This window comes from Mustelus asterias, chromosome 30 (assembly GCF_964213995.1).
Source record: "Mustelus asterias chromosome 30, sMusAst1.hap1.1, whole genome shotgun sequence".
NCBI classification, from domain to species: Eukaryota; Metazoa; Chordata; class Chondrichthyes; order Carcharhiniformes; family Triakidae; genus Mustelus; species Mustelus asterias.
In genome coordinates this window covers 18,933,111-18,955,349 of record NC_135830.1, presented here as the reverse complement: position 1 = coordinate 18,955,349, position 22,239 = coordinate 18,933,111, and the positions used below count along the sequence as shown (strand labels likewise).

The window sequence follows — 22,239 nt, the reverse complement described above, 5'->3', positions numbered from 1 at the left end:
GCGTCCTAGTCTCCCCTGCTAATGGAAACAACTTCCCTACGTCCATCCTATCTACGCCGTTCATTATCTTGTAAGTTTCTATTAGATCTCCCCTCAACCTCCTAAACTCCAATGAATATAATCCCACGATCCTCAGACGTTCATCGTATGTCAGGCCTACCATTCCCGGGATCATCCGTGTGAATCTCCGCTGGACCCGCTCCAGTGCCAGTATGTCCTTCCTGAGGTGTGGGGCCCAAAATTGCTCACAGTACTCCACAGTTTCCCTCCCTTCCACTGGCCCACAAAGCCAGACTGTCTCTAAAGTCCCCCATCCAAGTCCGAGCCCCACGTTTCTCCGGTTTCTATCCTATATCTCACTTATGCCCTCTCAGAGCACATATTGTCCATGAGACCTGTCTTCTGTTGTATTGACTTTCTTCCCACTGAGCACCCACCTTCCCCGTGTCAGCTGATATTGTTCACAGTTCTCTATCTCTTTTGGTCCTGTCCCTCTCGCCTTCAAATTCACCGTCATCAGCCAGCCTCAAAAATCAATCTGTGACCACGTCATTCTCGCCAACAACTGCTCCATCTCATCTCACTTTTGTCTCCAAAGTCTCAGAACTGGGTGTCCCCCAATGATCCGCACGGTAGCACAGTGGTTAGCACTGCTGCTTCACAGCTCCTGGGACCTGGGTTCGATTCCCGGCTCGGGTCACTGTCTGTGTGGAGTTTGCACATTCTCCTCGTGTCTGCGTGGGTTTCCTCTGGGTGCTCCGGTTTCCTCCCACAGTCCAAAGATGTGCGGGTTAGGTTGATTGGCCATGCTAAAGTTGCCCCTTAGTGTCCTGAGATGTGTAGGTTAGAGGGATTAGTGGGTAAAATATGTAGGGATATGGGGGTAGGGCCTGGGTGGGATTGTGGTCGGTGCAGACTCGATGGGCCGAATGGCCTCTTTCTGTACTGTAGGGTTTCTATGATTTCTTCTATGATTTCTATGATCTATCTATGACCCCTCCTATTTCTCATCGACATGCTGCCACTATATGACATCATCCAAAAGCACCATGTTAGTTTTCACATGTACACTGACAATGTCCAGTTCTCCCTTTAATAGAGTCCCTACAGTGCGAAAGGAGGCTGTTTGGCCCATCGAGTCTGCACCAACTCTGACAGAATTCATTGATTGTGACAAGGCAAGTTGACAAAGCTGTGTTTTTTAAAGCTAATGAGGTCCTCAGTTTATGAATGGCGATATAAAGAACAGTACAGCACAGGAAACAGGCCCTTCGGCCCTCCATGCCTGTGCCGCTCGTTGGTCCAACTAGACCATTCGTTTGTATCCCTCCATTCCCAGACTGCTCATGTGACTATCCAGGTAAGTCTTAAACGATGTCAGTGTGTCTGCCTCCACCACCCTACTTGGCAGCGCATTCCAGGCCCCCACCACCCTCTGTGTAAAAAAACTTCCCTCTGATAGCTGAGTTATACCTCGCCTCTCTCACCTTGAGCCCTTGACCCCTCGTGATCGTCACCTCCGACCTGGGAAGAAGCTTCCCAATGTTCACCCTATCTATACCCTTCATAATCTTGTACACCTCTATTAGATCTCCCCTCATTCTCCGTCTTTCCAGGGAGAACAAGCCCAGTTTACCCAATCTCTCCTCATAGCTAAGACCCTCCATGCCAGGCAACATCTTGGTAAACCTCTGCTCTCTCTCTAAAGCCTCCACATCCTTCTGGTAGTGCGGTGACCAGAACTGGACGCAGTACTCCAAATGTGGCCTAACCAGCGTTCTATACAGCTGCAACATCAGACTCCAGCTTTTATACTCTATACCCCGTCCTATAAAGGCAAACATACCATATACCTTCTTCACCACCTTCTCCACCTGTGCTGCCACCTTCAAGGATTTGTGGACTTGCACACCTTGGTCCCTCTGTGTTTCTATACTCTTGATGGCTCTGCCATTTATTGTATAACTCCCCCCCTACATTAGTTCTTCCAAAATGCATCACTTCGCATTTATCTGGATTAAATTCCATCTGCCACCTCTCCGCCCAATTTTCCAGCCTATCTATATCCTGCTGTATTGTCCGACAATGTTCATTGCTATCCGCAAGTCCAGCTATCTTCGTGTCATCCGCAAACTTGCTGATTACACCAGTTACACCTTCTTCCAAATCATTTATATATGTCACAAATAGCAGAGGTCCCAGTACAGAGCCCTGCGGAACACCACTGGTCACAGACCTCCAGCCGGAAGTACAAAGCAGGAAGTTATCCTGAATGTTTGTAAATTACTGATTTCCCAACAGTTAGGAAACTTGCTCAGGTACGCCCTGTACACAAAAAGCAGGACAAATCCAACCCGGCCAATTCCTGGTCCATTCGACCTCACTTGATCATCAGTAAAGTGATAGAAGGGGTTATCTGCTGTCAAGTAGCACTTGCTTCGGACGAACATGCTCACTGATGCTCAGTTTGGGTTCTACAAGGGTCACTGAGTTCCTGACCTCATTACAGCCTTGGTTCAAACATGAACAAAAGAGCTGAACTGCATCATTGAGGTGAAAGTACCATATTATATCAGCTGGTGTTACTACTGGACACGTCAGATTCCAGGATGGAAGCTGGCTTGATAGATCCTCACTTTTTTTTTGTTTGGATACCTGGATGAACAGCCAGAGACGATACTATTGATAAACTTTTATTAAATAAAAAAAGATCAATTAGAATGAACTCTTCTTCACCCCAGCAATACCTTGACAGATATAAACAGATTTCTATCAGCACACAAGTTACAAACTTTATCTTACACTCAAATATTCTCAGTAAGTTCACAGTCCATGCAAACCAACAGGTGAAATGTGGTCAGACTCCCCACACTCTGAAACCAATATGTCACCAAATACAACTTCTCTGGATTTCTCAATTCCCCCAGATGGTTGTCATTCTGTGAGTCACCTCATCTCACTGAAACTCTGTCTCTCACATGAGCATTTCCAATCTTACGCTCTAGAAGAACACACTTTGGAACCTTCTCCCATACCATTCTTTCTCTTGGATGCCTTCACCAAGGATCCACCTCCAGGATTTCAACTTCTTTCTGTATTCGCCTGGCCCAGATCTCCACGTGCATTCAAGCTTCTAAATAATCTCACAGGTACCCAACCACGCTAAAAGAACACACTTGCTTCACAGGCTGGATTAAAGTGTCAGCAACCTTTTGGTCACCTTGGACCCCAAGGGGCTAAAGGTAAAGTAAAGTTTATTTATTAGTCACAAGTAGGGCTTACATTAACACTGCAATGAAATTACAATCCAACGCCTGTCTGGGTACACTGAGGGAAAATTTAGCAAGGCAAATTCACCTAACCAGCACGTCTTTTGGACTGTGGGAGGAAACCAGAGCACCCGGAGGAAACCTACTCAGACACGGGGAGAATGTGCAGACTCCGCACAGACAGTGGCCCAAACTGGGAATTGAACCACGATCCCGAGCACAGTGAGGCAGCAGTGTTAACCACTGTGCCACTAGTATACAGGTACAGCAAGTAATTAGGAAAGCTAATAGAGTGTTATTGTTCATTGTGGGTAGAAATGATTACAAAAGTAGAGAGATTATGTTGCAGTTGTACAGGGAATTGGTGAGACCATATCTGGAGTGCTGTGTACAGTATTGGTCTCCGTACATAAAGAAAGATGTAAATGTATTGGAAGCCATGGTGTGGAGATGCCAGCGTTGTACTGAGGTGGGCACAGTAAGAAGTCTCATAACACTAGGTTAAAGTCCAACCAGTTTACTTGGTATCATGAGCTGTCGGAGTGCTGCTCCTTCATCAGGTTAGTCCCACTCACCTATGAAGGAGCAGCGTTCCAAAAGTTCACGATACCAAATAAACCTGTTGGACTTTAACCTGGTGTTGTGAGACTTCTCACTGTATTAGAAGCAGTTTTGAGAAGGTTTACCAGACTCATATCAGGAATAGATAGGTTGTCTTATGAGGAAAGGCTGGACAGGGTCGGTTTGTATCCACCAGAGCTGAGAAGAGTAAGAGGTGATTTGATCAAAACCTGAGGGTCTTGACAGGGTGGATGTGGAGAGGATGTTTTCTTTCGATGGAGAATCTAGAGCTGGCGGGTTTGGGGAACTGTTCAAAAAAAAGAGTTTGCTCATTGGGGCGGCACGGTAGCACAGTGGTTAGCACTGCTGCTTCACAGCTCCAGGGTGCCCGGTTCGATTCCCGGCTCGGGTCACTGTCTGTGTGGAGTTTGCACATTGTCTGCGGGGGTTTCCTCCGGGTGCTCCGGTTTCCTCCCACAGTCCAAAGATGTGCGGGTTAGGTTGATTGGCCAGGTTAAAAATTGCCCCTTAGAGTCCTGAGATGCGTAGGTTAGAGGGATTAGCGGGTAAATATGTGGGGATAGGGCCTGGGTGGGATTGTGGTCGGTGCAGACTCGATGGGCCGAATGGCCTCCTTCTGCACTGTAGGGTTTCTATGATTTAAGTCAGAGTAGAAATGTTTTCTCTCAGAGGGTTGTAAGTCTCTGGAACTCTTCCTCAAAAGACAGTGGAAACATTGTCTTTGAATATTTTAAAGGCAGAGCAAGATAGATTCTTGATTAACAAGGGACTGGAAGGTTATTAGGAGCAGCCAGGAATGTGGGGTTGAGGTTAAAATCAGGTCAGCCATGATCTTATTGAATGGTGGAGCAGGCTCGAGGATCTAGTGACCTGCTCCTAATTCATTTGTTCATATATCCCAATGTCTCTTTCCCTGATAATCTCTCTCTTGGGAATGTGCGTCTCACAGCTTTTCCATTTGCACTGATGTTTGAAATCTTCTTGAACAGGGAATCAGTGTTCCTCCGACATTAGATCACTGATGATAGTCGTGTCCAAATGAATCAGGATATTTCTGACTGCAAATCCTTCCATTCTAATCCCTTGTCAATAAAAACATTTATTGAAGCAATGAATGTCGGCACAGGATAGAAATTTAAAACTGATCTTGTGGTTGTCACACAACATCGCCCTCCCTTTTTGGAAAGAACAAAGAACAATACAGCACAGGAACAGGCCCTTCGGCCCTCCAAGCCCGCGCCGCTCCCTGGTCCAAACTAGACCATTCTTTTGTATCCCTCCATTCCCACTCCGTTCATGTGGCTATCTAGATAAGTCTTAAATGTTCCCAGTGTGTCCGCCTCCACCACCTTGCCCGGCAGCGCATTCCAGGCCCCCACCACCCTCTGTGTAAAATACGTCCTTCTGATATCCGTGTTAAACCATCCCCCCCTCACCTTGGACCTATGACCCCTCGTGAACGTCACCACCGACCTGGGAAAAAGCTTCCCACCGTTCACCCTATCTATGCCTTTCATAATTTTATACACCTCTATTAGGTCACCCCTCATCCTCCGTCTTTCCAGTGAGAACAACCCCAGTTTACCCAATCTCTCCTCATAATTAAGCCCTTCCATACCAGGCAACATCCTGGTAAACCTCCTCTGCACTCTCTCTCAAGCCTCCACGTCCTTCTGGTTGTGTGGCGACCAGAACTGGGCGCAGTATTCCAAATGCGGCCGAACCAACGTTCTATACAACCGCAACATCAGACCCCAACTTTTATACTCTATGCCCCGTCCTATAAAGGCAAGCATGCCATATGCCTTATTCACCACCTTCTCCACCTGTGCCGTCACCTTCAAGGGGCGGCACGGTAGCACAGTGGTTAGCACTGCTGCTTCACAGCTCCAGGGTCCTGGGTTCGATTCCCGGCTCGGGTCACTGTCTGTGTGGAGTTTGCACATTCTCCTCGTGTCTGCGTGGGTTTCCTCCGGGTGCTCCGGTTTCCTCCCACAGTCCAAAGATGTGCGGGTTAGGTTGATTGGCCAGGTTAAAAATTGTCCCTTAAGTCCTGGGATGCGTAGGTTAGAGGGATTAGCGGGTAAAATATGTGGGGGTAGGGCCTGGGTGGGATTGTGGTCGGTGCAGACTCGATGGGCCGAATGGCCTCCTTCTGCACTGTAGGGTTTCTATGTTTCTATGATCTGTGGACTTGCACACCCAGGTCCCTCTGCGTATCTACACCCTTTATGGTTGCATTCTTTCTGATTGTATCACAGCTTGGTATTGCTCCTGCTCTGTCCAAGACCACAAGAAACCACAAACTACACGAATGAAGCCCAATCCATCATGCAAACCAGCCTCCTATCCACTGACTCTGTCTACGCTTCCCGGAAAAGCAGCCAGCATAATCAAGGGCCCCATACACCCCGGACATTCTCTTCCACCTTCTTTCATAGGGAAAAAGATATATAGATCTGAGGACACGTACCAACTGACTCAAGAACAGCTTCTTCCCTGCTGCCATCAGACTTTTAAATGGAAGTACGTTGTATTAAGTTGATCTTTCTCTACAGCCGAGCTATGACTGTAATACTATATTCTGCACCCTCTCCTTTCCTTCTCTTTTTCAATATAGTGCACAAGGAACAATACTTTTCACTGTATGCTAATACGTGACAATAATAAATCAAATCAAATTTCAAACTATAAATATCTGCCTCCTCCCTATCAATTGTATATCTAGTTCTTTTGACCATCCTCCTTATTCTTTCCCAATTCTCCTCCCAGAAGTTGTTGACTCTGGGGTCCAGTTCCACCCTCAGCTATCCCCCTCCCCAATATGTCACCCAGGTGTCTAAATCTTTACACCTGAATTTAACAAACTGTTTTGCTAAGGTGACGTAGCTATCAATTCCAGTGACTACCCAGATATATCGGGCGGCACGATAGCACAGTGGTTAGCACTGCTGCTTCACAGCTCCAGGGTCCCGGGTTCGATTCCCGGCTCGGGTCACTGTCTGTGTGGGAGTTTGCACATTCTCCTCGTGTCTGCGTGGGTTTCCTCCGGGTGCTCCGGTTTCCTCCCACAGTCCAAAGATGTGCGGGTTAGGTTGATTGGCCAGGTTAAAAATTGCCCCTTGGAGTCCTGGGATGCGTAGGTTAGAGGGATTAGCGGGTAAAAAAAAAGGGATTAGTGGGTAGGGCCTGGGTGGGATTGTGGTCGGTGCAGACTCGATGGGCCGAATGGCCTCCTTCTGCACTGTAGGGTTTCTATGATTTTTATGATATATATTATGTCCGGATGGGGTGACTGCACTTCAATTTCAACACATTTCGGTCCAGGATTTAAACATAAATTTTTAGTCCAGCAGTCGGCATCGAGATTTTTAGGACTGCATCCTCGACAAGAAGCAGTGAGCATGGATATGTCAATCAGCGTGAATTGTCACCTTCAGGGGAATTGGGAGGCTGAACATTGGGACAGCAGAGTGAGAGCAGAGAGGGAATCTGTGGGATGGAGATTTACAGCTTTTGGGGAATGAGAGAGGAAAGAATGTTCCACAGAAACTAGAATTGTCTGTTCTGAATTTCCATCCTGTACTGACTGTGATGACTTTTGTAAACTCATTTCACAGGACATTAGAAGTGGAGGATTCGGAAGCAGAAAACTCAAAGCAGACATCACATCAAGACCTGACAGAATCACTCATAAGAACTAAGAGCAGGAGTAAGCCATCTAGCCCCTCGAGCCTGCCCCGCCATTCAATAAGATCATGGCTGATCTGAAGTGGATCAGTCCCACTTACCCGCCTGATCCCCATAACCCCTAATTCCCTTACCGATCAGGAATCCATCTCTCCGTGATTTAAACATATTCAACAAGGTAGCCTCCACCACTTCAGTGGGCAGAGAATTCCAGAGATTCACCACCCTCTGAGAGAAGAAGTTCCTCCTCAACTCTGTCCTAAACTGACCCCCCTTTATTTTGAGGCTGTGCCCTCTCGTTCTAGCTTCCTTTCTAAGTGGAAAGGATCTCTCCACCTCTACCCTATCCAGCCCCTTCATTATCTTATAGGTCTCTATAAGATCCCCCCTCAGCCTTCCAAATTCCAATGCGTACAAACCCAATCTGCTCAGTCTTTCCTCATAATCAACACCCCTCATCTCTGGTATCAACCTGGTGAACCTTCTCTGCACTCCCTCCAAGGCCAAGGCTTCACTAGGAGCTGAATATCATTGGCCTTTGATTCTCAAAGGAGAAATGTTTGTCTGTTCAGTCAGCTTCAAATGGTTTGAAACATCAGTGTGATTGGAAAAGCACCGAGACACACACACCCCTGAGTGAGAGTGTTCCAGTGAACTAACTGTGGAAGAGTATAAAGTTGTGACATAGCCTGTTAAAACCTTGCACCATTTACAGTGTTTTGTGTTGATGAGGCTTTAGTTGATCGTTGAACTTGGGAGGGGCACAAGGACACATGTACTGTGGAGAAACTGTGGAAATTTGGGATCTGTGGGAAGGGATTCCTCACACCCTCTGCACTGGAAACTCATCGACGTAGTCATATCGGGAGAGGCCGTTCACCTGCTCGGACAGTGGGAAGGGACTTGTGCAGTCATCCAACCAGCTGAGACATCAGCAAGTTCACACCAGGGAGAGGCCATTCACCTGCTCTTATTGTGGGAAGGGATTCAATGATTCATCCAACCTGCTGGGACACCAGCGAATTCACACTGGAGAGAGGCCATTCACCTGCAATGAATACGGGAAGGGATTCGGTCATTTATCTAATTTGCTGAGGCGCCAGCGAGCTGACAGCAGGGAGAGAACTGTCACCTGCTCTCAGTGTGAGACATGATTCCGTGATTCATACCCTCCGCTTACACCGGCGAGTTCACACTGGGGAGAGACCACTCACCTGCTCTGACTGTGGTAAAGGATTCACTCAGTTATCCAACCTGCTGAGACAGCAGCAAGTCCATAAGTGACGACAGGGGTTGGGGATTCTGCTGTTATTGCTGCTGTTAATCACATCCAGGACTGAACCATGTTCATTCTGACAGTGGGTGAAGTGGGAGGGTCGGAGGGTTTCTTTCTGCTGGACTGGCCGGTCTCACAACTTTGCTTCCAGTGGGCTGATGCTCTGTGAGCCTGGGAAAGCACATTCCCACTGAAATGATCCACAAAAGCTGATGGAGGACATTTATTTTATCCTGGATGGTAAATAGTGTTTTTCCTACCACTCCAGGCAGATACAAAATAAATACATTTGTCTCTGTTCCATTGAGTCTACAGCACAGGGCCGGGCCAGTCGGCTCAATTGGTCTGTGTCAGTATTTATGCTCCACATGAGCCTCCACCCACCCCTCTTCATCTCCCCCCCATCAGCATATCCTTCTATTCCTTTCTCCCTCATGTATGTATCCAGCTTCCTCTTCAATGTATTCGTGCTGTTCGCCTCAACCTCTTGCTGTGGTAGTGAGTTCCACATTCTCACCACTCGCTGTGGTAGTGAGTTCCACATTCTCACCACTCGCTGGGTAAAGAGGTTTCTCCTGAAATCCCTATTGGATTATTGAACCCCTTCATAACCTTAAAGACTTCCATCAGGTCACCCTTCAGTCTTCTCTTTCCCAGAGAAAAGCAGCCCCAGTCTTTCCTGAGGGTTAAATGCTCTCAGTTCTGGGATTATTCTTGTGAATCTTTGTTGCTCCTTCTCCAGTGCCTCTATTTCCTTTTTCTAAATGGAGATCACAAATGTTGACATTGCTCCCAGTGTAGTCTAACCCTGGTTCAAAACAGGTTGAACATAACCTCCCTGCTTTTCAATTCTCTCCCTCTAGAATGGAACCCTATATATGGGCCCCACACTTTAGAAACGATATAAAGGTCTGAGAGAGGGTGCAGAGGAGATTTCCGAGAATGACTCCAGGGATGAGGGACTTCAGTGAGTTGGAGAGACTGGAGCAGCAGAAATTTCTCTCTTGGGTAGAGAAGGAGGCCGTTCAGCCGCTTCAGTCCATGCTGTGACGTAGATAAAGCTCTTGTACAAAACCTTAAATCTGTGTCCCCTTCGTCCTTGTTCTATCAGCTAATGGAAACAGCTTTTCTTTGTCCACCTTATCTAAACCTGTCAGAATCTTGTCCACCTCTTTCAAATCTCCCCTCAGCCTCCTTTGCTCCAAGGGGAACAAGCCCAGTTCCTCCAACCAACAAATCCCTCGTTAAAATGTCGTTAAAATCCCTCATCCCTGGAACCGTTCTGGGAAATCTCCTCGACACCCTCTCAAGGAGTCACACATCTTTCTGAAAGTCTCATGGCCCAGAAGTGGACTCAATATTCTAGTTCATAGAAATCATAGAAACCCTCCAGTGCAGAAGGAGGCTATTCAGCCCATCGAGTCTGCACCGACCACAATCCCACCCAGGCCCTACCCCCACATATTTACCCGCTAATCCCTCTAACCTACGCATCTCAGGACTCTAAGGGGCAATTTTTAACCTGGCCAATCAACCTAACCCGCACATCTTTGGACTGTGGGAGGAAACCGGAGCACCCGGAGGAAACCCACGCTGACACGAGGAGAATGTGCAAACTCCACACAGACAGTGACCCGAGCCGGGAATCGAACCCAGGTCCCTGGAGCTGTGAAGCAGCAGTGCTAACCACTGTGCTACCGTGCCGCCCTGTTGTGTTAGTTGTGGCCTAACCAGCGCTTTGGAAAGGTTCAGCATCACTTCCCTGCTTTTGTTCTCAATCCCTCTATTTCTGAAGCCCAAGATCGCAAACGCTCCAAGCAGGAATAGCAGAACATTTCCTGGTTGAGTATATAAAACATTTGAATGACATTCTTAAAATGTCCGAAGAGTTTTTTTGACCAATGAAGGAACGGAGTTGTTGACACAAAAAGAAGCCGTTTTGAACTCCAAAAAGAGAATCCAGAATGTTTGTGTCTGGGAAATGAGCTGGAAAATGAAACTGCAGCTACAGCTGAGCAAGAAGAAGATAGTTTCAATGTGGAATTTACCCGGACATCCTCTTTGGATTGAAACAACGGAGAAACTATAAACGTGGAATTAAACATCAAAAGGTGAACTCTGAACAGACTGTTTTCAAAACTGAACTGGAACATTCACACATGAACAGCAATGAGGACTTTCCTCTCGCAGGAGGAGCTTTGGAGAATAATTTTTGGAAGAAGAAAACTTTCAGAAAACACAGCAAGCAGTAATATTTTCTATCTTCAGTGGGCTGTGATTACTGGATATGGAATTCAGCAGTGTGCTGTGAGCAAGATAGACTTGTGAATGTGAAGGGTACAATAGAGGGATGATAGTGTGAGGTGCATTGGCCGTGCTAAATTCTCCCTCAGTGTACCCGAGCAGGCCCCGGAGTGTGGCGACTAGGGGATTTTCACCGTAACTTCATTGCAGTGTTGATGTAAGCCTACTTGTGACACTAATAAATAGATATTGCAGGTTATAAGATCGTTTTAGTTTAAAGTTTATTTATTAATGTCACAAATAGGCTTACATTAACACTGCAATGAAGTTACTGTGAAAATTCCCTAGTTGCCACACTCCGGTGGTGACGTTCACGAGGGGTCATAGGTTCAAGGTGAAGGGGGGGAGGTTTAACACAGATATCAGAAGGACATATTTTACACAGAGGGTCGTGGGGGCCTGGAATGTGTTGCCGGGCAAGGTGGTGGAGGCGGACACACTGGGAACGTTTAAGACTTATCTAGACAGCTATATGAACGGAGTGGGAATGGAGGGATACAAAAGAGTGGTCTAGTTTGGAGCAGGGAGCGGCGCGGGCTAATTGTTCTTTGTTTCTCGTTTCAAGGCTTCATTCTATGATCATCTTGCTGGTGCCAGTACAGAGCGAGACTGCGGATAGTTGGGAACCTGTCTCGGGGGCAGGGAATTCAGATGGTGTTCGTAAAGCAGAAGTGGAAATGAATAGGGTTGGGAAGCATTTTCTGATCAGGGCCAGTGTGATCTCCTGGACTCGTTTCGATCGCCACAGGGGGTCGGAGAGGAATTTCCCAGATTTTTTTTTCCCCATATTGGCCCTGGGGTTTTCACTCTGGGTTTTCGCCTCTCCCTGGAGATCACATGGTCCGGAATGGGGGGGTGGGGGTGAGTTAATAGGTTGTGATGAACAAAGCATCGTAGCTGTGAGGGACAGCTCGGTGGATAGGATATTAGGATGTAGATAGGCTGGAAAATTGGGCGGGGATCCTGGATTCAGGATTCAATCCTGGACCGGGGAGCGGTGCGGGCTTGGAGGGCCGAAGGGCTTGTTCCTGTGCTGTGTTGTTCTTTGTTCTTTGTTCCGGCGCCTGTTCGGGTACACTGAGGGAGAATTTGGCATGGCCAATGCACCTAACCAGCATGTCTTTCAGACTGTGGGAGGAAACTGGTGCACCCGGAAGAAACCCACGCAGATATGGGGAGAATGTGCAGACTCCACACAGACAGTGACCCAAACCGGGAATGAAACCCGTGTTGCTGGCTCTGTGAGGCAGCAGTGCCACCATGCTAATAGTAAAATATCGGACAATAGGAACAGGAATAGGATCATAGAAATCATAGAAACCCTACAGTGCAGAAGGAGGCCATTCGGCCCATCGAGTCGGCACCGACCACAATCCCACCCAGGCCCTACCCCCACATATTTACCCGCTAATCCCTCTAACTACGCATCTCAGGGACAATTTTTAACCTGGCCAATCAACCTAACCCGCACATCTTTGGACTGTGGGAGGAAACCGGAGCACCCGGAGGAAACCCACGCAGACATGAGGAGAATGTGCAAACTCCACACAGACAGTGACCCGAGCTGGGAATCGAACCCGGGACCCTGGAGCTGTGAAGCAGCAGTGCTAACCCACTGTGCTACCGTGCCGCCCCTGTTATTTCGCCCTACGGGATATTTCGCCCTTCAAGCTTACTCCATCATTCGATAAGACCATGACTCTTGTTATCCGGCATGGGGGCGGCATGTGGTTAGCACTGCTGCCTCACAGCGCCAGGGTCCCGGGTTCAATTCACGGCTCAGGTCACTGTCTGTGCAAAGTCTGCATGTTCTCCCTGTGTCTGCGTGGGTTTCCTCCGGGTGCTCCGGTTCCCTTCCACAGTCCGAAAGACATGCTGGTTAGATGCATTAGCCATGCTAAATTCTCCCTCAGTGTTCCCGAACAGGTGCCGGAGTGTGGCGACTAAGGGATTTTCACAGTAACTTCATTGCAGTGTTACTGCAAGCCTGCTTGTGACGAATAAATAAACTTTCAAACAGCATGTTGTAAGCTGCAATATTCCAAATGGGATATTACGAGGGTGATACATTTTCATTCCTTCCTGGGGAAGGTGTTGTGAATGTCGAGTTTCAAAATTCCTGTTTTAGAAATATAACTTTTGATTGGGGAATTGGATTTTTTTTTAAACTGTGAGATAAATGGAAAACCTGGGTTGAGAATCTGACAGAAACAGCCTCAGGGAATTTGCAGTCACAAGGTGTGGCCCATGTTGACTGAAGAAGTCGAAGCTGGAAGGAAAAGAACAGGAGAAGGGCAGCTGGGCCCATTCAGCTGGAGACATTGGGTCTGACAATTATTGTCCTGTCTTTGTTAGAGAGCGGAATTCTGCATGCAGACCTCAGGGTCAAAAGGTTTAGTTTTGAAGCGAAAAGTTGATTAATTTAAGCCATTGGACATCCCAACTAGTGTGTGTTGCCATGGGGATAAGTTATTCAGGGTGGAGCCTTGATTGGAATTCTGGGTATTTCTGACAGAAAGCAGGCAGTCTGCAGTTAGCCTGGAAGTTGTCAGCTGAGGGAGCGGGAGCTGTGAACCAGCTGTGGGACTAGAAGCCCAGAGGGCCCTGAGGAACCAGGGCTGTTCCTAATGTTTAAATCCCTCAGCAAGAAGGCAGTGAAGTCAGGCTTGGACTGAGGAGCCAAGAGTTTTGAGATATTAAAGGAAAGTTGAAGAGTTGTTCAGCCGAAAGCGAATGGAAGAACCCTCATAAAATCTTGGAGAATAGCTAGAATACTGAGTATCCTCCGGGTGCTCCAGTTTCCTCCCACAGTCCAAAGATGTGCGGGTTAGGTTGATTGGCCATGCTAAAATTGCCCCTTAGTGTCCTGAGATGCGTAGGTTAGAAATCATAGAAATCATAGAAACCCTACAGTGCAGAAGGAGGCCATTCGGCCCATCGAGTCGGCACTGACCACAATCCCACCCAGGCCCTACCCCCACATATTTACCCGCTAATCCCGCTAACCTACGCATCTCAGGGGCAATTTTTAACCTGGCCAATCAACCTAATTCGCACATCTTTGGACTGTGGGAGGAAACCGGAGCACCCGGAGGGAAACCCACGCAGACATAAGAACATAAGAAATAGGAGCAGGAGTAGGCCATCTAGCCCCTCGAGCCTGCCCCGCCATTCAATAAGATCATGGCTGATCTGACGTGGATCAGTACCACTTACCCGCCTGATCCCCATAACCCTTAATTCCCTTACCGCTCAGGAATCCATCCATCCGCGCTTTAAACATATTCAGCGAGGTAGCCTCCACCACCTCAGTGGGCAGAGAATTCCAGAGATTCACCACCCTCTGGGAGAAGAAGTTCCTCCTCAACTCTGTCTTAAACCGACCCCCCTTTATTTTGAGGCTGTGTCCTCTAGTTTTAACTTCCTTACTAAGTGGAAAGAATCTCTCCGCCTCCACCCTATCCAGCCCCCGCATTATCTTATAAGTCTCCATAAGATCCCCCCTCATCCTTCTAAACTCCAACGAGTACAAACCCAATCTCCTCAGCCTCTCCTCATAATCCAAACCCCTCATCTCCGGTATCAACCTGGTGAACCTTCTCTGCACTCCCTCCAATGCCAATATATCCTTCCTCATATAAGGGGACCAATACTGCACACAGTATTCCAGCTGCGGCCTCACCAATGCCCTGTACAGGTGCATCAAGACATCCCTGCTTTTATATTCTATCCCCCTCGCAATATAGGCCAACATCCCATTTGCCTTCTTGATCACCTGTTGTACCTGCAGACTGGGCTTTTGCGTCTCATGCACAAGGACCCCCAGGTCCCTTTGCACGGTAGCATGTTTTAATTTGTTTATTAAACAAGACACGAGGAGAATGTGCAAACTCCACACAGTGACCCGAGCTGGGAATCGAACCCGGGACCCTGGAGCTGTGAAGCAGCAGTGCTAACCACTGTGCTACCGTGCCGGTTAGAGGGATTAGTGGGTAAATATGTCGGGACATGGGGGTAGGGCCTGGGTGGGATTCTGGTCGGTGCAGACTCGATGGGCCGAATGGCCTCTTTCTGTACTGTAGGATTTCTATGATTCTATGAGTAGAATTAAAGTGAATTTGGGGGAGCTTTGACATACCGAACTGAGTTCATAGCATAACTTGTTATAAACGACAGGGTTAAGTGTCTCGTGCTGGGTTTTTAATTTTCTTTTGTTTTATATATACAGTTTATTTTGTTTACTGCATGGAATCTTGAGGAGAGTTGAAGTGAATTCTGGGGAGCTTTGACATACCTTTGGGATGGTCCCAGGAACCGAAGAGAATGAGCCTTCAAGATATTGTTAAATATCAAGGAACTCTTGGGGGGAAAGCTTAAAAAGTGGGACTGAGGTTAATAAGAACTAGGAGCAGGAGTAGGCCACTTGGCCCCTCAAGCGTGCTCTGCTATTCAATAAGGTCATGGCTGATCTTTTCGTGGACTCAGCTCCACTTACCCGCCCGCTCACCATAACCCTTAATTTCTTCACTGTTCAAAAATCTATCAACCTTTGCCTTAAAAACATTCAATGAGGTAATCTCAACTGCTTCACTGGACAGGGAATTCCACAGATTCACAACCCTTTGGGTGAAGAAGTTCTTCCTCAACTCAGTCCTAAAACTGCTCCCCCTTACTTTGAAGCCATGCCCCCTCGTTCTAGTTTCATCTGTCAGTGGAAACAACCCCCCTGTGTTGAAGTGGAAATTTTCCTGCTTCTTGACGGTGATAGAAAAACTCAACAAAGTTCGTTCGGACAAAATAACTAGTCTTTATTTACGAAAGACTGCATGCAGTTTTGGCTGAAAGATTGAGTTCAGAGAGCAGTTGGTACAACTTGCTAATTCCTCCTCAAGTCCGCAATTACACAAAGAATCAGTTCAATATTTATACATCATCATTATCAGTTTGCATGACCAGAGCATATTCAGGAATTCGATTAGTAATAGAATCATAAGCAATGTCATTAATCATGTCATAACTTGCTGACCTCCTAGAACTCTTTGTCTCATCATTCATACCCTTATCTTGTCCTTTGATGGAACAGGAGAAGGTCGGTGACTCCGTCATCCCTGACCTTATCTTGTTTTATTTACTCATACAGCCTTAAGTTATGCGGAGCCAAGCTTGCTTATATTGTACCAAATAGCTGACCAATTTTCCCATCATGCTATTCCTTAGTTCGTACAACTTCACACCTGCTTCTAACTTAGCTATTCCCTTCATAATCTTATATGATTCTATAAGATCCCCTCTCATTCTTTAATTTCCAATGAGTATAGTCCCAGACTCGAAGCTTAGTTTAGAGCATAACTCTTTATAAACATAGAAACATAGAAGATAGGAGCAGGAGGAGGCCATTTGGCCCCTCGAGCCTGCTCCGCCATTCATCACGATCATGGCTGATCGTCCAACTCAATAGCCTAATCCTGTTTTTTCCCCATAACCTTTGACCCCATTCGCCCCGAGTGCTATATTCAGCCGCCTCTTGAATACATTCAATGTTTTGGCATCTACTTCCTGTGGTAATGAATTCCACAGACTCACCACTCTTTGGGTGAAACTATAGTGTTAAGTTTGATGGAGGAAAGTTTATAAAAAGTAGGACTGAGTTTAATAAGAACATAAGAAGCAGGAGTAGACCATTTGGCCCCTCACGCCTGCTCCGCTATTTGTCATGATCATGGCTGATCATCCAACTCATCTTTTACTGTCGAGTCTGATGTTGGTTTTTAGTTTTATTTTGTATGAACAGTAAAGTTTGTTTCAGAACTTGGAATCTTGTGATGTGATTCTTTCAGTTAATTACTGGGTGTTCGAATTTTCTTTAAACATCAACAGTCCCGACCGGGATTGTAACAATACACACAGAAAATATTTCAAAACAAATCAAATATATACAGTAAAGTTTATTTTTTGTTAACTGCATGTAATCTTGTGAGGAGTGTTAAAGTGAATTCTGCGGAGCTTTGGCATACCTTTGGGATGGAACAGAAGTGAATGAGCCTTCAAGATATTGTTAATTATAAGGGAACTCTTGGGGGAAAGTTTAAAAAGTGGGACTGGGTTTATGTAGCATAAAACTTTATAAGCTTTTGTGTTAAGTTCGGTGCTGGTTTTTAATTTTGTTTTCTATAAACAGTAACGTTTGTTTAAAAACTTGGAATCTTGTGACGTGATACTTCCAGTTAATCACTGGGTGTTTATATTTCTCTTTAAACATTAATGGTCCCGATTGGGATTGTAACAATACAGAAAATATTTCAAAACAAATCGACAGATAAAAGATATGATTTTCCTTATTTAGTACAAAACATTACATTGTCACACATCCCTCAAATCCCCAATGCTTTCTTAGTTCTTTTCGTGAACCAATCCGATAATTGATGACTAAAAATGGAACTAATTGTTGCTCCTTCTAAAGCAGGCGGGCTATCACCCGGCAGAGGCTCATTTGAGGTTTCTCCCAGAGATCAATTGATTGGGACGATACGCTCCAAAAATCTGAAGTGAATTTTTTCCCTGAATCGTCCAGGCCAGTGCAGTTATCAACTTGCAGTTTGGCTGATCAGCTCAGATTTTCTGCAGCATTTCATCGATCACCGTGTGATTCCTTTCACAGAGTCCATCGCTGAAAGGGTTTTCAGCTGCAGTGTTCATGACCAGAATGTCCGTGCTTTCACTCACGTGTCCAAATTCCCCTCCATTACCAGTCAGAATCTTAGCTGGTGCCCCAGGTCCAGTCCCTCTCCAATTCTCCATCTAGAATCACCCTTTTGTCCTTGCCATGTATTATTGGAGAAAGACTAAATTGGGTCACCATGTCTGGAAAGTGTAGAATGAAAAGATTTCTGTCTTTGTCTCACACCTTTAGATCCACGGCAACTCCCTCATTAAAGTCACGTGACAAGGGAAGAAAACAGACTTCCAGTCTGTGATCCCTGTGAAATTTGTAACCAGGTATTCGCAACAAGACTCAAAGAGCATCAGCCCATGGAAGCAAAGTTGTGAGACCGGCCAGTCCAGCAGAAAGAAACCCTCCGACCCTCCCCATTGACCAACTGTGAGAATGAACAAAATGCAGTCCTGGGTGTAACTGAGAGCAGAAACAATAACAGCAGAATCCAACCCCTGGAATCACTCATGAACATGTTGATGTCTCAGCAGGCTGGATGACTGACTGAACCTCTTCCCACACTGAGAGCAGGTGAATGGCCTCTCCCCAGTGTGAACTCGCTGGTGTGTCCGCAGGTGAGATGATTGAGTGAATCCTTCCCCACACTGAGGGCACATGAACGGCCTCTCCCCAGTGTGAACTCGCTGGTGTATCCGCAGGCTGGATAAGTCAGTGAATCCCTTCCCACACTGAGAGCAGGTGAATGGTCTCTCCCCAGTGTGGACTCGCTGGTGTGTCCGCAGGTTGGATGACTGAGTGAATCCCTTCCCACACTGAGAGCAGGTGAACGGCCTCTCCCCAGTGTGAACTCGCTGGTGTGTCCGCAGATGGGATGACTGAGTAAATCCCTCCCCACACTGAGGGCAGCTGAACGGCCTCTCCCCAGTGTGAACTCGTTTGTGTGTCCGCAGGCTGGAGAAGTGAGTGAATCCCTTCCCACACTGAGAGCAGACGAACGGTTTCTCCCCAGTGTGAACTCGCTGGTGCGTCCTTAAGTCGGATGACAGAGTGAATCCCTTCCCACACTGAGAGCAGATGAATGGCCTCTCTCCAGTGTGAATTCGCTGGTGTGTCTGCAGGTGGGATGACCGAGTAAATCTCTTCCCACACTGAGAGCAGGTGAATGGCCTCTCCCCAGTATGAACTCGCTCGTGTGTCTGCAGGTTGGATAACCGAGTGAATCCCTTCCCACACTGAGAGCAGGTGAACGGCCTCTCCCCAGTATGAACTCGCTGGTGTGCCTGCAGGGTTGAGAACTGAGTGAATCCCTGCCCACACTGAGAGCAGATAAACGGCCTCTCTCCAGTGTGACTGCGTCGATGAGCTTCCAGCTGAGATGGGACTCTGTATCTCTTCCCACAGTCCGCACATTTCCATGGTTTCTCCATGATGCAGGTGTCCTTGCCTCTCTCTTGGGTGGACAATCAGTTGAAGCCTCGTCCACACACAGAACACGAGTACCGTCTCTCCCTGCTGTGAATGGTGTGATATTTATTCAGGCTCTGTAACTGGTTAAAGCTCTTTAGTCAGTGCACTAGAAGACTCTCACTCACGTGTGGCAGTGTGTTGGTGCTTTTCCAGTTACACTATTGTTTGAAATCTTTTCAAATTGACAGATCGGACAACCATTTCTCCTTCTAGAGTCAAAGGCCGATGATATTCAGGTTCAAAGGAATATGACTCTGTCAGATCTAGACGTGACGTTTGAGATTTCGGGCTGTGATTCCTCTTTCAATATCCTGTAAAACGAGTTCAGAAAATTCATCAGTGTCAGTGCAGGATAGAAATTCAGAACAGACAATTCTAGTTTCTATGGAACATTCTTTCCTCTCTCATTCCCCAAAAGCTATAAATCTCCATCCCACACACTCTCCCTCCATTCTCACTCTGCTGTATCTAATATTCACCCTCCCAATTCTCCTGAAGGTGCTGATTCAGGTTGATTGACAGATCCATGCTCACTGCTTCCGGTCCTGGACACACAGACCATAACAAATAAGAGCTGAAGTTGGCCATTTGGCCCTTCATGTCTTTTAAACCATTCAGTAAGATCTTCCGCCTCAGCATCATTCTCCCCACACTCAACCCATTTCCCTTGATATCTTCAATATCTCTAAACCAATCAATATGTCTTCTGAAAATACTTGGTGAGTGAGGCTCCACAGTCCACAGGAGTTGAGAATGCGAAAGCTTCACCACATCCTTGAGTGAAGAAATCCCTCCTCATCTTAGCTTTCTCCCCATCTTCCTGTCTGTTCCCCATAACCATTAACTCCCTTGTCAGTAAAACTCTGTCTCACTCATCCTGGAATATATTCAATGATCCTCAGCCTGCACTGGTCTCTGTGGAAGAGAAATCCCAAAGACAGACAACCCTCCGAGGGAAGAGATGTCTGGAAATATATAACGTAGCTCCAGTTCCATATTACAAGTCTGTGGATTCCATTTTAAAATGAAACTGGATGGGCACTTTAAGTAAATAAACTTTCAGGGGAACGGGGATATAGAAGGGCAATGGTACAGGATTGTTCTACAGAGAGTCGGCATGGACTCGAATTACCAAATGTATTCCTTCTGTGCTGTAACGACTCTATGACTGGAAATATATAACACGGCTACAGCATTATATTACAGACTAGAAATAATAATAAATGTACTTTATTACAGAACATTACATAATATCTCTAATCTGTACCACATAACAACATTAGACATATCTCTATATTAATTTACTGAACCCCTTAAATGTCAGACATCTCCTGGGGAAAGCTGCCCTTCAATTGTGAACATTAGGAAAGAGATCATCCTTTTCATAGAATCATAGAACCCTACAGTGCAGAAAGAGGCCATTCGGCCCATCGAGTCTGCACCGACCACAATCCCACCCAGGCCCTACCCCCATATCCCTACATATTTACCCACTAATCCCTCTAACCTACACATCTCAGGACACTAAGGGGCAATTTTTAACCTGGCCAATCAACCTAACCCGCACATCTTTGGACTGTGGGAGGAAACCGGAGCACCCGGAGGAAACCCACGCAGACACGAGGAGAATGTGCAAACTCCACACAGACAGTGACCCAAGCCCAGGAATCGAACCCGGGACCCTGGGGCTGTGAAGCAGCAGTGCTAACCACTGTGCTACCGTGCCACCCATCAAACCCAGGTCCCTGGATCGAACCCAGGTCCCTTTAGCCAGACAAATAAATGTGTCAAGCTGAGAGAGCAAAGGATGTCAATGTCTTTCAGAGAGAGAGAGAGACCTGGGCCAACCTTTCCAGAGTCTGCAGCCTCCCTGGATTCACTTCCTTTCCCTTCAGTTGCTGCAAGTCCCCAATTTCCCCCTGAATGAGAAAAGAAATGGAAAAGAAAGTGTTTCACTCACAGATGGTGGGGGACAGGAAGAGGTTTGAGTCTGTCTGGAGCTCAATCTTCATTCACACAAAGCCCGCGCTCTGATTGGTTGGAGGACCAGGGTCCTTCCGGTCCTCCAACTTTTCCCATTGGTCAGCGGCTCAGCAGGAAGGTCAGGCGATGAAGACACCCCCGCACATGCGCAGCTCACCCTCTCCCTTGGACTTGCGCAGTCCCGGGGGAAGCGGGGGGATCATCGAGCGGCTTCTCGCTCTGGTCGGAGCCCGTCAGCCGGTTGCCTGGAAACCTTGGCTCGAGGAGATGCAGAGGGAACAATGGGTGGGGGCGGGGCTCCCGTGTCCCGCGCGGCGGAGATCCCGCCCCCTGACCGTCATGCTGAGGCGCTGACCAATGGAAAGAGTTGGAGGACCGGAAGGACTCTGGTCCTCCAGCCAATCAGAGCGCGGGCTCTGTGCGGAAGTGCACAGCTGAGTGAGTGTGTTCCAGTGCAGTGAGTGTGGGAAGAGCTTTAACCAGTTACACAGCCTGAAAATACATGGCAGCATTCACAGCGGGGAGAGACTGCACCCGTGATCTGTGTGAGATTTAACTGATTGTTTAACCTGGAGAGTCACAAGGACACCCGCACCATGGAGAAACCGTGGAAATGTGGGGACTGTGGGAAGGGATTCAGGTTCCCATCTCAGCTGGAAAATCATCAACACAGTCACACCGGGAGAGACCGTTCACCTGCTCTGTGTGTGGGGAGAGATTCACTCTGTCATCGAACCTGCTGGTGCACGGGTGAGTCCACGCTGAGGAGAGACTGTTCGCCTGCTCCATTTGTGGGAAGAGATTCACTCAGTTCCCAACCCTGCAGTGATCCTTGAAGGTGACGTCACAGGTGGAGATGGTAGTGAATAAGGCATATGGCATGCTTGCCTTTATAGGACGGGGCATAGAGTATAAAAGTTGGGGTCTGATGTTGCAGTTGCATAGAACGTTGGTTCGGCCGCATTTGGAATACTGCGCCCAGTTCTGGTCGCCAC

General features: G+C 47.2%; 1 protein-coding gene across 1 annotated transcript; it reads right to left on the bottom strand.

The window, feature by feature from the left end:
* Window positions 1-15,910: 15,910 nt before the first annotated feature.
* On the bottom strand, window positions 15,911-21,279 carry LOC144480791 (uncharacterized). Its single transcript, XM_078200390.1, has 2 exons — window positions 21,222-21,279; window positions 15,911-19,572 (listed from the first exon to the last, which is right to left on the bottom strand). Exon 2 carries the CDS (start codon window positions 19,219-19,221, stop codon window positions 18,295-18,297), a length of 927 nt encoding a protein of 308 aa, XP_078056516.1. The 5' UTR covers window positions 19,222-19,572; window positions 21,222-21,279; the 3' UTR covers window positions 15,911-18,294.
* Between the last annotated feature and the right edge of the window lie 960 nt (window positions 21,280-22,239).